The sequence below is a fragment of the Phasianus colchicus genome, chromosome 27, assembly GCF_987193195.1.
Source record: "Phasianus colchicus chromosome 27, bPhaCol1.hap1.1, whole genome shotgun sequence".
NCBI classification, from domain to species: Eukaryota; Metazoa; Chordata; class Aves; order Galliformes; family Phasianidae; genus Phasianus; species Phasianus colchicus.
The window spans coordinates 4,784,126-4,798,851 of NC_143462.1; the positions used below are offsets into that span (position 1 = coordinate 4,784,126).

At 40.8% G+C, this 14,726-nt stretch overlaps 1 protein-coding gene across 10 annotated transcripts in view; it reads left to right on the forward strand.

The window, feature by feature from the left end:
- DOCK5 (dedicator of cytokinesis 5) overlaps positions 1–14,726 on the forward strand; it is a 109,121-nt gene that overhangs the window by 75,167 nt on the left and 19,228 nt on the right. For all 10 annotated transcript variants that reach the window (XR_016460207.1, XM_090125737.1, XM_090125735.1 and 7 more), the window contains 17 exons: positions 657–727; positions 1,631–1,737; positions 2,160–2,296; positions 2,965–3,060; positions 3,975–4,073; positions 6,580–6,674; positions 7,165–7,243; positions 7,783–7,883; positions 7,998–8,056; positions 8,557–8,711; positions 10,113–10,198; positions 10,837–10,993; positions 11,640–11,680; positions 11,793–11,883; positions 12,480–12,599; positions 13,268–13,357; positions 14,139–14,243. Coding sequence is in view for 9 of the 10 variants with exons in the window: in XM_090125737.1 (XP_089981863.1) it covers positions 657–727; positions 1,631–1,737; positions 2,160–2,296; positions 2,965–3,060; positions 3,975–4,073; positions 6,580–6,674; positions 7,165–7,243; positions 7,783–7,883; positions 7,998–8,056; positions 8,557–8,711; positions 10,113–10,198; positions 10,837–10,993; positions 11,640–11,680; positions 11,793–11,883; positions 12,480–12,599; positions 13,268–13,357; positions 14,139–14,243 (1,689 nt within the window). In the remaining variant the exon portion in view is untranslated. The remainder of the gene's footprint in view (positions 1–656; positions 728–1,630; positions 1,738–2,159; positions 2,297–2,964; positions 3,061–3,974; positions 4,074–6,579; positions 6,675–7,164; positions 7,244–7,782; positions 7,884–7,997; positions 8,057–8,556; positions 8,712–10,112; positions 10,199–10,836; positions 10,994–11,639; positions 11,681–11,792; positions 11,884–12,479; positions 12,600–13,267; positions 13,358–14,138; positions 14,244–14,726) is intronic.

Genomic DNA, 14,726 nt, shown 5'->3' on the forward strand with positions numbered 1-14,726 from the left:
TTATGGCCTGGACTGAATTATGTGCCTTGTGTTTGGGCTCCAAGGAGGAGCAGAGCAACCATGCAGTAAGTCTGGCTAAATTGGTGAAGGCAGTGATTCCTCTAGATGGTATATTTCAGTTCTTCTAACCATATGCCTTTCTCTGCTTAAAGGAAAGATTGATTCTAGACTTCGAATGAGTGTTTGGGTCATTTGAAGTCCAGCTTTGATTTGATGATAAGCGGAGTTCCTGCTGGCAGCAGCCATGAGCATCACCCACAGGCGTTTAGTTACGGTTGCACCCAGGTGCTTGGATGCTACATCTATAAAAGCCATTGTGGAAACTATTTAACATATTCCTCTGTATGTGGACATGCTGAAGGAGCTTAATCCCTGGAACTGCAGGATGTTTGCAGAAAAACCGACCAACTTGGCTCCGAATCCTTCCTCCTTCACTTCTTCCACTCTGTGCTGCAGTTTTTAGTTGCTGGAGGCTTTTTGGACGCATAGATTTGATCTCAAGCCAGATCTTTGCAGGTGTCTGCACATTTGCTCCTGGCAGAACTAGATTTGCCACATGAGCCATGGGCATTGCTTTTGAGGCTTTACACCCTTTCAGAATGAAATCTCACTCAGTTTCCATGTGTGCTTTATGTCTCTCTTTCTCTTTCTTGCAGGGTGCAGCTTTAAAATATTTGCCAAGCGTCATAAATGATGTCAAACTAGTCTTTGACCCTGTTCAACTCAGGTAATCATATTAAGCTTGTCCTCCAAACTCAACTCATCTGTTGGGGAAAAAAATGAGAAACTTTCCTAAAAACAGCTGCTCTGATTATGATGTGCTCATACATGTAGTGCATAATTTCATAGGAACCTCCTTCCAGGGCTCTGGAGGAACTCAGATTACTTCAAAGTAGTCTATGCCATTCAACTGCTTTTTCTTAGGAGCTTTGAGAATTTGTTCTAATCCAAAATTTAAGGACTGGAGAACCAGATGTGGAAATGTGCAAGTTTCCAGTTCTTAATGATTGCTTCTGAGGTAGACTGAAATGTGTGACGTATCCTTGGTCATAAAAGTTGTATTATTTCAAGAAATTCACGACAGTGTGGACTTCTATTCTTTGGCATTCATAGCTTTACCAGGAACCTCCCTTTCATGCTTCCTTGTTCTGACACAGATAATTTGCTCTCAACAGCAGACAGACAGCAAATGTACATGGAATTTAATTTAATGGAGTCTAAGATTAACATGAGTCATCATTCGTGATGAAAGGGGCATCTGGAAGGATGTGCCATTGTGCCTAGCAGTGTTTCAGGCTTCAGCAGTGCAAAATTCTGCTTTCATTTTGTGTGAGACTGTGATTATTTTACACTGGCAATGGAGGATGTACAGTACTTCCTATTTATAAGCTTTTATGGCCTGTCTATTGCAAACTTTACTTTGAGAGCCTTTTGCCTGCAGTTTCTGGATACTGTTCAGTTTTACTGATTGCTTTGCTAAGTTTGTAGAAAATAAATTAATAAGAAAACAACAATTCAACACAGGGGCAAAACTGCTTGACTTGCCCAGGTGCAGGGCAGTGTAAGTGTGGATGGAAACACACAGGGTGAAAATGCTGATGCTCTGTTTGTTTTGTGGTTTGCATGTTAGCAACCTCTTCGGCAACTTCATCCGAAGTATTCCTGACAACCAGTTGGTTCGACAGAAGCTGAACTGCATGACCAAGATTGTTGAGAGTGATCTGTTTAAGCAGCCTGGTGAGTAGTGAATGGAGGTCAATGGTTTCTTTGTGGAGCTGTGCACCTTTGCAAACAAAAATGTCTTTCACGTTTACACATTTAAATCAATCATCAGCAGTAGCCCACAGTTAAATCCGTCTGCAGAAATATTCTTTGCCTTAGTGGCTCCAGAACTTGAAACTTTTTGTTGTTTAGTGTTTATGCAGTGTTAACTATGGTGGGATCCTGATTGAGCATGTTGGTTTAAAAATCAGGGAAGAGTGTGACCTGTTTGGTGTAACACATACCATTATGGATTGTCTCTCTTAGTCTGTCAGAGTGGATTAAAGTGCATGTTTTGGTGTTGGACCTAAAGTTAAGAGCAGAAAGCTGCAGTGTGTTACTTGTTTATATGGACTGCTGAAGAACCAACAAGTTATGGTGCCGTGTTTCATTTTCAGAATGCAGAGAGGCTCTTCTCCCTCTGCTGATTGACCAGCTGAGCGGCCAGTTGGATGACAATTCAAACAAGCCCGACCACGAGGCCAGCTCACAGCTACTGAGCAGCATTCTGGAAGTGCTGGATAGGAAAGATGTGGTGAGCATGAACTCTGATGGGTGCAAATTAAGGTTGATTCTTTCTTTTCCCTAACTCTTCAAAAAACCCAGATCTTTACAGAAATTTTATTGTGTTGCTCTGTATTTTTTTCAATCTCTTCACACAAAGTAGCTGTGTCCAGAAAGAGGTCGTGCAGAGATTGAATTGGTGGTTATTGCTGTGTACAAAGAAAAGTGCTTTCCTTCCTAGGAACCAGAATGCAGTTCTCAGTTACTTTGATGGGTTGGTGGATTATTATGAAGCCACTGATTTAAGTATTTGGTTTCTCACTGAAATAGAGACAACGGTCATTCAATTGGGGGAATACAGTTATGCACCCCCTGACTCACAGAAATTAATTCTAAGTTGCTTTGAAAAGAGTAATTTAAAATGAAGAATTGTTCAAGGGACAAATGTGAAATAAAATTGTTCAGTTCAGCTGTGCTGGGATGAGCCAGTGAAGCTGGAGCAGGTGAATTGTGCTGTTACCTCTTCTCTAAGTCTGTACCAACAGTACTCAAATCAGCTGTTGTTGTGTAGTAAGTCCTCTTCTTTGCATCCTCAGATAGCAGTTAAGCACTGCTGGGGCAGTCCTCCCACGTCAGGGAGCTCTATATAGAACAGTATATGTGGAAAATAGTCTGATTTTCCTTTTTGAACATCCCCAGGGGCCCACGGCCAACCACATCCAGCAGATCATGGAACGCCTGCTGAGGAGAATAAACCGCACGGTGATAGGAATGAACAGACAATCTCCACACATTGTGAGAGCCCTTTCCTTCCTTCATTTACTACATTCCCCTCTATAATACTGGAATTTATTCTCCTGGGAGGTTTTGGTATGTAGAGTGGTTTGTGAAATCATCACTTCCTGCAGCTCTTCTGTGCCACTCCAACATGGCTTCTGCTCGCTGTCTGTGGATGGGTATTGGGATTCAAACCGTTCCATTCCAGCAGCAGATCAGCTGAGTCACAGTTGGCTGTGATTCTGAGGTCCTTTGGGCCCCATGCACAGAGAATTTGGTTTCAGCCCATTTTCTAACACACGAGGAATCTCTGCTCAGAAGAAAATGCTCTTTTGCCACCTTTGCTAAAAAGGACTAAATGCTGAAGGATTTGGCATCTCTAAATGGGAACTGTGGTTGCTGTGTTGCATCTTAAAAGTGTAGGAAAGCTTTATGTCCTGATTTGCACTATGTATAAGTGTGCAGAAAGATGGAAAGATTAAGGGCAAGTACAGATAGCCATTTCATTGGTTTGACAACTTTAAGGTCAGGTTGTTGCTATTACAAGCATGTCAGCCATGGGAATAACAGTTGGGTATGATCTACTAAAAATGTAGTGATTCATATAGATATCTATGTATATGTACACACACAAACACACATATATATATATATAAATATTCATTCTGATGTTTAGAGGATATGTTTTTCTTGCAAACTGTGATCCCTGGGTGAAAAAGAAAGCTGTACTCTGACTTCATTCTTGAAAATTAGGAATTGAACTGGTATGAGGGAGAGGAGAAAACAGCCAGACACACAATGCCAGGATGGACCTATGTGTGCAGGATTGGGCCTAGTGATATTTGATTGGGTGGAACCCTGGAGCCACATGCTGCACTTTGAGCTTTGGGGCTTAATACAGAAAAATAATGTTTTGTTTTTTTATATTCTAGGGTATTTTTGTGGCCTGCATGACAGCCATCCTGAGGCAGATGGATGACTACCATTACAACCATTACATCAATACTTTCAAAACCAGGCAGGACATTATTGTAAGTCAGCTTGGCTAAGGGATTAGCTTAGTCCATAAAGAATTATTTTCTCCTTCTGAAAGGTCATTTCAAGTTACTGTATCTGGTTTAGAGTGATCAGAATGCATTCATTAGCAGTGACTTCTGTGTTCCTAGAGCTACAGCCAGTGGGGATATTTTCACATCACCCCTGCTGGGCATGGGCAGTTGGATGTGGGTATGGGTATGGATGTTGCTGAGACTCAAGCCTGAGCATTGGTAGCATTGATAAAAACATGTTTAATAACTTTTCAAGTCCCCACAAGTAAAAGGTCAGGAACCAAAAGAGTGAACGAAGATGCTCTCGCTGTATGTCTTTTTGATTGTTTCTTTATCTACTTCTTTCTAGTTCATCCCACCTCCCAGCTTAATTAAGAGACTACAAAGCTTTCAAGTGCATCTAAAGGAAAGAAAAGACAGCAATTTTGGAAATGTATCTGCATTAATTTCTGAAAACAAGGAGGACTTCTATTAATGAAGTCCTATGGGATAATAGCTAAAACCCTAAAACTGAATTCTAATTTAAACCCGAATGCTTTGTCTTGCTTTAGTGGGTGTCAGTGGAAGAAGTTCTCTCCCTGTTAAAAGCTGTATACAATTCATCTTCTCAGAGACTTCCAGTATAAAACCAGGGGACACATCAGGCTTTGATTCTGGGGGGGGATTTTTGGTTTTTGAGGACCTTAGAACCAACTGTTCTGACTAGACTTGTCAGCAAACTGCTCTAGGAGAAGTCAGAACCAAAAGCAGGATTTATTCAAGTCTTCACAGCACAATACGTCTTTGTGCTCCTTATTTTGCAACTTAAGGTGCTTGCTTATTGAAATACTGCCTGGGGAAGAGCCAGGAGTTGTGTTCTTCCTGTAAAAGATACACCAAAACCCACACAAAAAAGCCTGTAATTCACTTTGGATGGGAAGGTGATCCTTCGGTTTCCTATGCAGCTGGAATTGCTTGCAATCTATTGAGCAACATAGCCACCTACAGGACACACACATTTCTGTCACTTCTGCACCCACACGGTTGATAGTCAATAGGGAGCATTCAGCATCTAGCTTTAGAGCTGCTTTTAATATATTATGCAAATATATTTTATGAAGGGTTCATTAGAAAACAGAAACCAAGGTGCATCTTGTTTCGCCCTTTCAGCTCTTCATCTTCTGCCTGAAATGGAGTATTTCTTGTATGTTTCTGTGTGTTTATGTACAGCTTCTGCACAGAGACATATCAGGAGGGTGAATTTAGTAATTATTAAAGCTGCCTGCATATAATTTAAAGAGGTATTGATCCAAAATACCAGCTTAAAATTCCTGTAAATCTCAGCATCTACAGAAGCAAGTCTCCATTTGTGATAATGTGCGAGTTGTTAATGCCAATACAAAGTTGCATTATTTTTGGTATTGCAATAATTGTTTTTCTTGCTTTCTGTTGCTTACTGTTGGTTTGTACATGCTTTGCTTCTTTTCAGCCCTGGCGTAGCATCATGACTTGGTTGGCTTAACACAAATAAGTTAATTCATATCCTCAAGGTGCCCCTGGACAAGCCCAAACCTTTCAGTCAAGCTTTGATTTAATAACACCTGGAGGGTTTTCACTGAGGCAGCACCAAATGCCCATTTCTCTCATCACATCCAAATTGCTTGCCAATTCTATAGAGCAAGCTGTTCAACCTCACAGAATAAATTTTTTGGGGGTGGTGTTCTTTGCAAGGTGGTGATTTCTTGTGTGACCTTTGTGTCCCTCTATTTTTGAATGCTGATCTGCTGTCTTTGCAGAGAACAGAATCTATTTAAATTCCCATTTTTAGCATTTTTGTCTGTAGAGACCGCAATACATAGAGGTCAATATTATTGATATATATATCTCCTTTCACTCATTCTGTCTTTCTCCTTTTTTCTTATCCTTGCCTTGCCAAGGACTTCAGGTGTGCCAGCTTTGTTGGGGGCAGATTGACACTTGTGCAGAATGCATCTTTTCTATGATCGTATTCTAAACCATGCATCTGAAGCTCTGTTAATTACCTCTTTGTAACAATATTTCTAAAATAAGACTTAAATAGTTGGAGAAACGAAAAATATGTTCTGGGTTTCCATCTTTATAGAAGGTATTGCGTAGGGCTGCTATGCTGTTGTTATTCAGGTTTCTGGATACAAGTGCTCAAACATTGGTTTTGCTTTTCAATCCATCTTGTGCACCAGAACTCATTACAGCATGGCTTAATTTGGAACAGTAAAGGTAGATTTAATTAAACAGGAATAATTCCATAGAACCTGATCTCCTTCTGCAATTGAATGGATGAGATGTCAGAAGTAATTTAGTTATTGGAATATATTCCTGCATTAAGAGATCCTTCTTAGGAGGTATGGTGTATTGATAGGTAATCAATGCAGTAGTTAATCACTGCAGTTGCAAATGCTTACATTTCCCTGTACTTTTGTGCAAATAAAAAGACTGCTCATTTCAACCTGTGCTTTTTATTTTTCAACAGGACTTCCTGATGGAAACATTCATTATGTTTAAGGATTTGATTGGAAAAAATGTCTATGCATCTGACTGGATGGTCATGAATATGATGCAGAGCAGGTACGTAGTTGCTCCTATTTTAAGTCTGATTTGGAGTCGTCTTGCTTCTGAAAGAAGGGTGGTTCCCATGGTCACAGGTTCATTGTGCTGGCCTGCAAATCCAGATTCGTTTCTGTCCTGTGATACAAAGTTTGTCGTAGGGGTGCAGTGAGGAGGACTTGGAGGTGACAGGTTGTTTGAATGCATCAGTGGGGAGGGTAGGCTGAGCTCTGGAGGAGCTATCATCTCAAACAACACTGCATTCTCATACAGACTGAGCCAAAATGTGCTTTGTTTTTTCATCTGCCTCCAGTCGAGGTTAGAAACAGAGGAATAGCTTCTCCTCAGTGTCTCTTTACTGCAAAAGAAGTTCTTCCCAAATCTCATTTGGGGACATGTGCTCTTTTCAGCTGAGCTTACCTTTAGGAGACATGTAAACCCAGAACAAAGCATTACTTTTTTTTCTTTCCTCCAAAAGTCACCTTTTCTTTGATATCTTTATCTCTTTCAGGGTTTTCCTTCGGGCAGTGAACCAGTTTACCTCTGTGCTCAACCGCTTCTTCCTGGATCAAACAAATTTTGAACTCCAGGTAACATTTCCATTGTTTCTTGATTTTTTTTTTGGACATCAGTGTTTCCCAAGGGGCGTGGAGAGCAAGCAAATCCCACTGCTGCTAGTGGAAAATGTCTGTAGAGTCAGCTGAGTGCACTGCACTCTGAATTACAGAGCAGTGCTTAGTGCAGCAGTGAGCACAAACCAATGCAACTGCTGTAGGATTTATAAGGTCAGGCTGGGTGGTCTGTTGGCTAAAGCTGAATTGTGCTTGACTGGTTAAAATACAATGGGGTGTAACTTATGGTCACTTCCTTAGGCTGGAAAGTCCAAGGTAAAAGGAGTGGTAGATTTTAAGTTGCTATATGGGTCCTTGGGGTCTCTTTCAACCTAAGCCGTTCTATGATTCTGTGTTGGCCAAGACAGACTCATCTGTGCTACTGCACTTATTTGTTGGTAACCTTCCTCGTTAACTGAACTGTGAGACCCACAGCATTTGGACCAGTATATCTCTGTTGTTTTGTTTGCTGCTTTTCCTTTGCCTTCTTCTATTTTGGACTTGTTTGTCTTCCACAGCTCTGGAATAACTATTTCCATTTGGCAGTGGCCTTTCTCACTCACGAATCCCTCCAGCTGGAGACCTTCTCACAAGCCAAGCGCAGCAAAATTATCAAGAAGTGAGTTTACACTTAAAAAGTTGCCAGACCTTTTTATTTTTAAGAAGCAGCAGCTTTGCAGAGGTAACTTCAATAAATAGGCCTTCTTCATCTTTTTCTTCTGCTTCTTTCTAGGTATGGGGACATGAGAAAAGAAATTGGCTTCAAAATAAGGGATATGTGGTATAATCTGGGTGAGTTCCATCTCAGGAATTACCTTTATTCAAGCTGTTAAGCTGGATTTCTAATAGCTTATTTCTTCATATAAGCTTTTTGTATTTAATGTGGGGAAATACATTTAAGTCCAGCTGTTCAAAAGGACAAAGTATCTTTTCCTTTTTCACTAAATAACCTTCGAAAGCTGATCCTTTTTCCTGTCCCCTGATGAGATGGTCTTGAAGATATTCCTTACAAAGGAAGTTCTACCATATGAATGCCAAGAGGAGAATTTTCCAGGGAGCCTTTGCGATGCACATTATTCATGCAATTCAGTTCTATTCTCTTCTTTTTGGACTGTTCTGAGTGTTGGAGCTGCAGCACATGAATGACAAAATGTTACCAACAGAAATGCCTTCTAACCAAAATGTCAGTGTTTTATTTGACTAATGCATTTGCACATTTGAATATCCATATATCACATGACTTCAGGCAACCATATTTCATTAGCATGTATCTGACATCAACTTTCTTGCAGGTCCCCACAAAATAAAGTTTATTCCAGCAATGGTAGGGCCAATCCTGGAGGTAACTTTGGTCCCGGAGCCTGAGCTACGGAAAGCTACCATTCCCATCTTCTTTGATATGATGCAGTGCGAGTACAACTTCAGTGGGAATAGAAACTTTCATATGGTAAGGGAGCCCCATATGTTAAGGGCAAATGTTCAACTGTGTGCATTGGGTAAGAAGGAGAAGAGAATATTTGAACAAAACCGAACAAATCAGAAGAAAACAAAATTACCAAAAAAAAAAAAATCACCAAACACACAAACATTGTGCTAAATACTTTCAGAAGTAATTATTAAGTGGTTTTACCTTGCATGTCTTTAATAATTAATAAACTCCTCTGTTTCAGTATCCTTCTGTATTTGCAGATGGGAAGGATTGTGATTGCTGTTTCTCTCATTATGAAATGGAGAACAGTCTCACAGAATACAGACACAATTTGCTTGAGGCTGTGCAAGTCAAAGGACAGAGCAGGGAACAGGATCTGTTCTCTGAGTTCCAAACCTATGCTAATTTCTCTGGAAGTTCCCTTTTATTGCTACTGAGAAAGCACCAAACAGAAAGGAAGAAAAAGAGGGTCTTCTCTTTAGTCCTAAAGTTAACTTTTCTCTGCAGTTTCAAAGGTCTTTTTCTTCCATTTTTCCTCTGGGAATATCAGACCTTAACATCTCAGCTGGCAGACAGGGGACCCTCTAGTTATGCTGTAGGCAGACTTCTCCCTGGAGATAGGTAGGAGACATCCATCCAACAGGCAGCCACCTTGGCATTTCAGATTGTTGTCAGATGTGATGTGCATCTCCCTAAGCACCATACTCTGTCCAGTTCAGACCCCAGCTTCACTGTGTGTATTGGGATCTTTCTTCCCTTGAGGTCATCGGTGTTTGGCATGGTTGGCCCTGGGGCCTCAGGGGTTTTTGGAAGCAGTAGAAGGAAACTGGTTATGTGGCATGGATTTTCTGTTCCAGCAGTATATGTAATATTTATGATATTCTTCATGTTTTGGAACAGGAATGTTTTATACCTCAGTAATTGAATTATAGCTAAAGCTATGTACTTGACTTGTATGTAGCAGAGCATATCTTCATAGCTTGTTCTTGCTGCATAAGAAGTTGCTTTAATTAGCAGTCACAGCTTTTTTGTTGTTCAGAGAGTGGTGACTGGCCCTTAACTGGTGGCAGTAGAGCAGTTTCTTTAGGGTGAGTGAATCATCATTATCATCTGTAGCTGGTCATTAAAGTTACTTTTCCTTCCTAGCAAAACTGAACTGCTGATTGATGGGGGAGAAGGAAAGGCACTACCCAGAGCATCACTTTCCAGTGTTTGTAGGATGAGAAAGGGAGAACTCATATCTCCCTGCTTGATCCTTGACTTCTTACCATTTTTGTTCTGGTTAATAGTGAAAGTGTTCTCTAGCTTGGCTTGTAAAACCAGTGCCTGATGGTAGTTCAGAAGCACTAGCAACAAGCATTACTGATAATGCCTTACAGAGCTGCTGTCCACTTAACAGGTTTTTTTTTGCCTTTTCAGTTTGAAAACGAGTTAATAACCAGACTGGACCAGGAAGTCGAGGGCGGCCGAGGGGATGAACAGTACAAGATTTTGCTGGAGAAACTGTAAGTTTTATAGTGAAGATGGAGGCTCTTTGTTTACAGTGTAGCTGGCTATTTTTCTAAAGCAAAGAAGCAGAAACCCTAATGTAATCTGTGGCTAAGAGTCCAGTTGGAAGCCTGTAATTTGTGGTGTTCCCCAGGGGTTGGTGCTGGGTTGAATCTCAGTCAACATCAGCAACCTGCATGAAGAGCTGGAGTTCACCCCCAGCAGGTTTGCTGATGATGCAAAGCTGGGAAGAGTGACTGACACACCACGAAGCTGTGCTGCCATTCAGCAAGACCAGGACAGACTAGAGAGTTGGGCAGAGACAAACCTGCTGAGGTTCAACATGAGCAAGTGTAGAGTCTTACTTGGAGAGGAATAACTGTATGCATCAGTACAGATTAGGGGCCAAGCTGCTGGAGAGGAACTCTATGGAGAAAAGGACCTGGGTGTCCTAGTGGACAACAGGTTGACTTCCTTGTGGCCAAGAAGGCCAGTGGCACCCTGGGGAGCATCTTGGGAGCAGCAGGCTCAGAGCTAACCCGATCAGAGCCTTAAAGCACCAAGAGTAGAGCCTGACAAGACAAGCTTTGACCTGTCCGATTTGGATATCTGACCTGGATATGTTGCCTTTCATCTCATTGGATTTTGTCTGCAGCCTCCTGGAGCACTGTCGGAAGCATAAATATCTGTCTGCTTCTGGAGAAAAGTTTGCTTGGCTGGTCAGCAGCTTGTTGGAGAACCTGCTGGACTACAGAACAATCATGCATGATGAAAGCAAGGAGAACCGCATGAGCTGCACTGTCAATGTGCTGGTATGGGGCAGGCTGGGTTTGGATGTGGGTGCTGCTTTAGTGACCTGGCTTTTCTCTTGTGGTCCTGGGGTGGATTGGGTGCCACAGCATGAATTTGGTGACCACAGTTTGCCATGCAGAGTAATTCACTGGAAAAGTAATTTCTTTGTTGATCTCCAGCCATCAAGTAAGAGGGCACTAAAATAATTTTTTAGGATTTTAAATAATAATATTCTCTGATCCTTTTGAGTAATTATGGGTCCAAATCAGGCTACCATCTATTGGCAGCTGTAAAACATAGGTATATAATGCAAAAGCAAGTCATGTGTCTGAGCCTTGCTTATATGGTAACCTGAAGCCCTGAAATATGGGCAGGAAAAATGGCTAACTGATAGTTTGGGAGATATGGACTTAATTCCCTGCTCCACTGCGAAGAATAATTGTGTACCTTTGGACAGGTTGCTTTCTGTTTTTCCCTTAGCCCTTTTTGTAGCCCCATCTTATGTCAGGGGGATGATTTGAGGCATATATACCTCTTACTGGGCAAAGTGATAGCAAACATCTTTGAATTCTGATATTGATCCTTAAGTTACTTGTCTAGCAGTGATTATGCAAATCCATGGTTGTTTACATCAGTTGGACTATTTCTTTCTCTACTTTTTGGCAGAATTTTTACAAAGAGAAGAAACGAGAGGACATTTATATCAGGTAGGCTGACTCCTTCCATAGGCCTGGACAGAAGCCTTTACTTCCCTCGTTTTTCATCACACTTATCAAGCAGTCCATCACATAAGGTAACAATTGCTTTTCATTCATTTAGATATCTGTATAAACTCCGGGATCTGCACACAGACTGTGAGAACTTCACTGAGGCCGCATACACCCTCCTCCTCCATGCAGAGCTGCTCCAGGTAATGCACTGAAGGCAGTTTTAGTTTCCTTTATCAGAGCATGGGTTTTAAAGAAAGTGCATACAGAATAAAGAATTCACTCTGTTTTGTTTGGCTTTGCATAAGCTAGGTTCCATTGGTCGTTACAGAGCTTCCTAATGTTGCAAATTACATAGCAGCTAAATGGATGAAAGCAAAAATAATATTAGCATCAATTTATTACATGCATTTGGTGAACAGTAAACTGTAGAGAACTGGGTGGAAATACCCATGTCAAAGTACTGTTTCTTCCACTTCTGTGTGAACAGTGTAAGTGCATTAGCATGTCATTGCAATTTGGATTTAAGTCAACTTCAGTTAATCTATGGAAGACATGAAGTAAAAGAGCATAAAAGTTCATTTAGTATCTCAGTGTAAGATCTGAAGCCAAAATCTCACACTTTTTGCAGATATATTGGGACTTAACATCATTGCAAAACTTTCTTGCCCTCTCTTAGCATTGATGCCTGGTTTGTCTTGAGTGCATCCATGCAGTAGGTTAGTTTGTCCAGTGTAAAGATTTATTCATCTGCATATATTCTAGTTCTTTCAGCTTTGCCTGTTTTCCTTTATGCTAGTGGTCTGAGAAGCCATGTGTCCCTCATCTGCTGCAGAGGGACAGCTACTATGTCTACTCACAACAGGAACTGAAGGAGAAGCTCTACCAAGAAATTATCTCCTTCTTCGACAGGGGCAAAGTGAGTTTCCTGGTGTTCTTGGGGTTCACTGGTACTTAGATTGGTGAAAATAGCTGCCAGAAGTTGTTTTTAAGGGGAATAACAAGCTGTGATGACTAAGGCCTGGCTTTTAAACAAACCAAGCTTTAGCATGAGCAGGGCACCTGTTTGTGTTTCAGTCCTGTTCCCTTGTTAGTTGAAGATCTGTAAAATTAGTCCCGTTCTCAATACTGGCTAGATGAGAAAACCACAGGTATTTTCCTTTCTTTTCCTGGCTTGTGGCTTTTGTTAGTGGTTTGGTGGTTGGTTGGTTTTTTTTTTGTGTTGCAGTAAATATGGTTTATCTGGCTGATACCAAACTTGTATTAGTTGCCTTTTGGGTGGATGGTTCTATGAAGTCTAAACGAGACAGACTGAGGGAAGCCTGGGGAATGGGATGATGCAGTGCAGGAGGAGAACACCTGGGCTTCTCTAATTTGCTGATTAACAAATGTGAAGAGCTGTGTGACTATGACAATCATTGCAAAAAATGTACAATGTGGAGTCAAAGAGAACATTGGCAGTGCATTAAACTGCTGCGTGAATGAAAATCAGCTGAATTTTTGTGTGACCTGCCTGTGGTGGTGAATGCTTTTAACTGAATCTTTTCTTTGTGCTCTTCTACTTCCCTTCCTTCATCTTTCTTGGAGATGTGGGAAAAAGCCATTCAGCTAAGCAAGGAGTTGGCTGACATGTATGAAAACAAGGTTTTCGATTACGAGGGACTCAGCAATGTCTTGGTAAGGACTTTTCTCTCTATTTTTTGCAGGCTGCTAATTGCTTAAATTAATATCATTGAGCAAGATAAGCCCCAGATAGAATTATGTTAAGAACAAACTAACATATTGACCTTTAGAAAACCATAGGGGCTATTAGAAGAATGTTTTCTTAACTTTTTTCTGTCTTTAAGAGGATGTGGTTTTGACCTTGCAATGAGCATGACAATATTCTGTGAAGATGTTTAGCATCCTTAATGTTAATCAAACAAGCTAACATTTGCATAGCGTGTTATCAGGCTCCGTAAATTCATCACCTTTTCATTCCTGATGTAAAATTGCTGTGCATCAGTGCAGACCTATAGAATGGCCTTGGTTCTGAATGACTTCTTTTAATTGCTAAGAATGTAACCAGATGGTCTTTATGTCCTTTCATATGAGAATCATCTGCCCAATATTATTTCTGCAAGTTCTCTGACATTTGTCACCATTTGTGTCTGCTCAGCTTTGGAATATGTTTACTTTTAATTTGTGTTGCCCTAGTGAAAGATTTCAAGGATTCTTCTGGAATCCAAAAAACATGGTGTTGTTCTGCAGACCAGGAGATGGAGTTGATTCTGGCCCAGGCAGACCAAATATTTAACCAAGTAAATGGATAAATATTGTCTGTAAGGAAAAAAGAAATGGTAGAAAGTGTTCTGTAGGGGAGAACTGATAGATCAGCTCTTGTCACTGGGAATGTGGGCTGCAGTCTGGCAATGTCATTGAGCACTCCAGAGTGAAAATGCTGACTTCTCTTTTTCAGAAAAAACGAGCTACTTTTTATGAAAATATTATGAAGGCAATGAGACCTCAACCAGAGTACTTTGCAGTTGGATACTACGGTCAGGGTTTCCCCTCTTTCCTCCGGGTAAGAGTTGTTCAATACTCAACATCTGGAGTAGTGGGTACCCTAAAATCCAGAACTTCCAGAGCCCCCATGGAGATTTAGATGCCAAACTGTTTTTGTCCTTTGAATGCTACTGAGAGATGGGAATCCCTGAAGTATTTCAAAACTGTTCAGCATAGAAAAAAAGACAAGTTAGAGTCTGATTTTTTTTTTTTTGTATTAACTGCTTTATTGAAGTTACTGTAATGCAGCTGGGTCTGTTAGATCGCTGTTGTGTTTATATATGAGCTTAAACAGAATCTACCTTTGGTATTAGTACCCTATAAACTACTTCAGAATTATTGTTGCTGTTAGAAAACGTGCAGCTTGTGAAGAGCTTGCCCATCTCTTTTTAATCTGAACTTTATTTTAAGGACAGGGCTCATTGCATTGCTCAAGCACATTAGTGAGAGTGTGGTCCCACGCAGAAGAATTAAAATGCAGAGATGCTTCCTGTTTGAAATT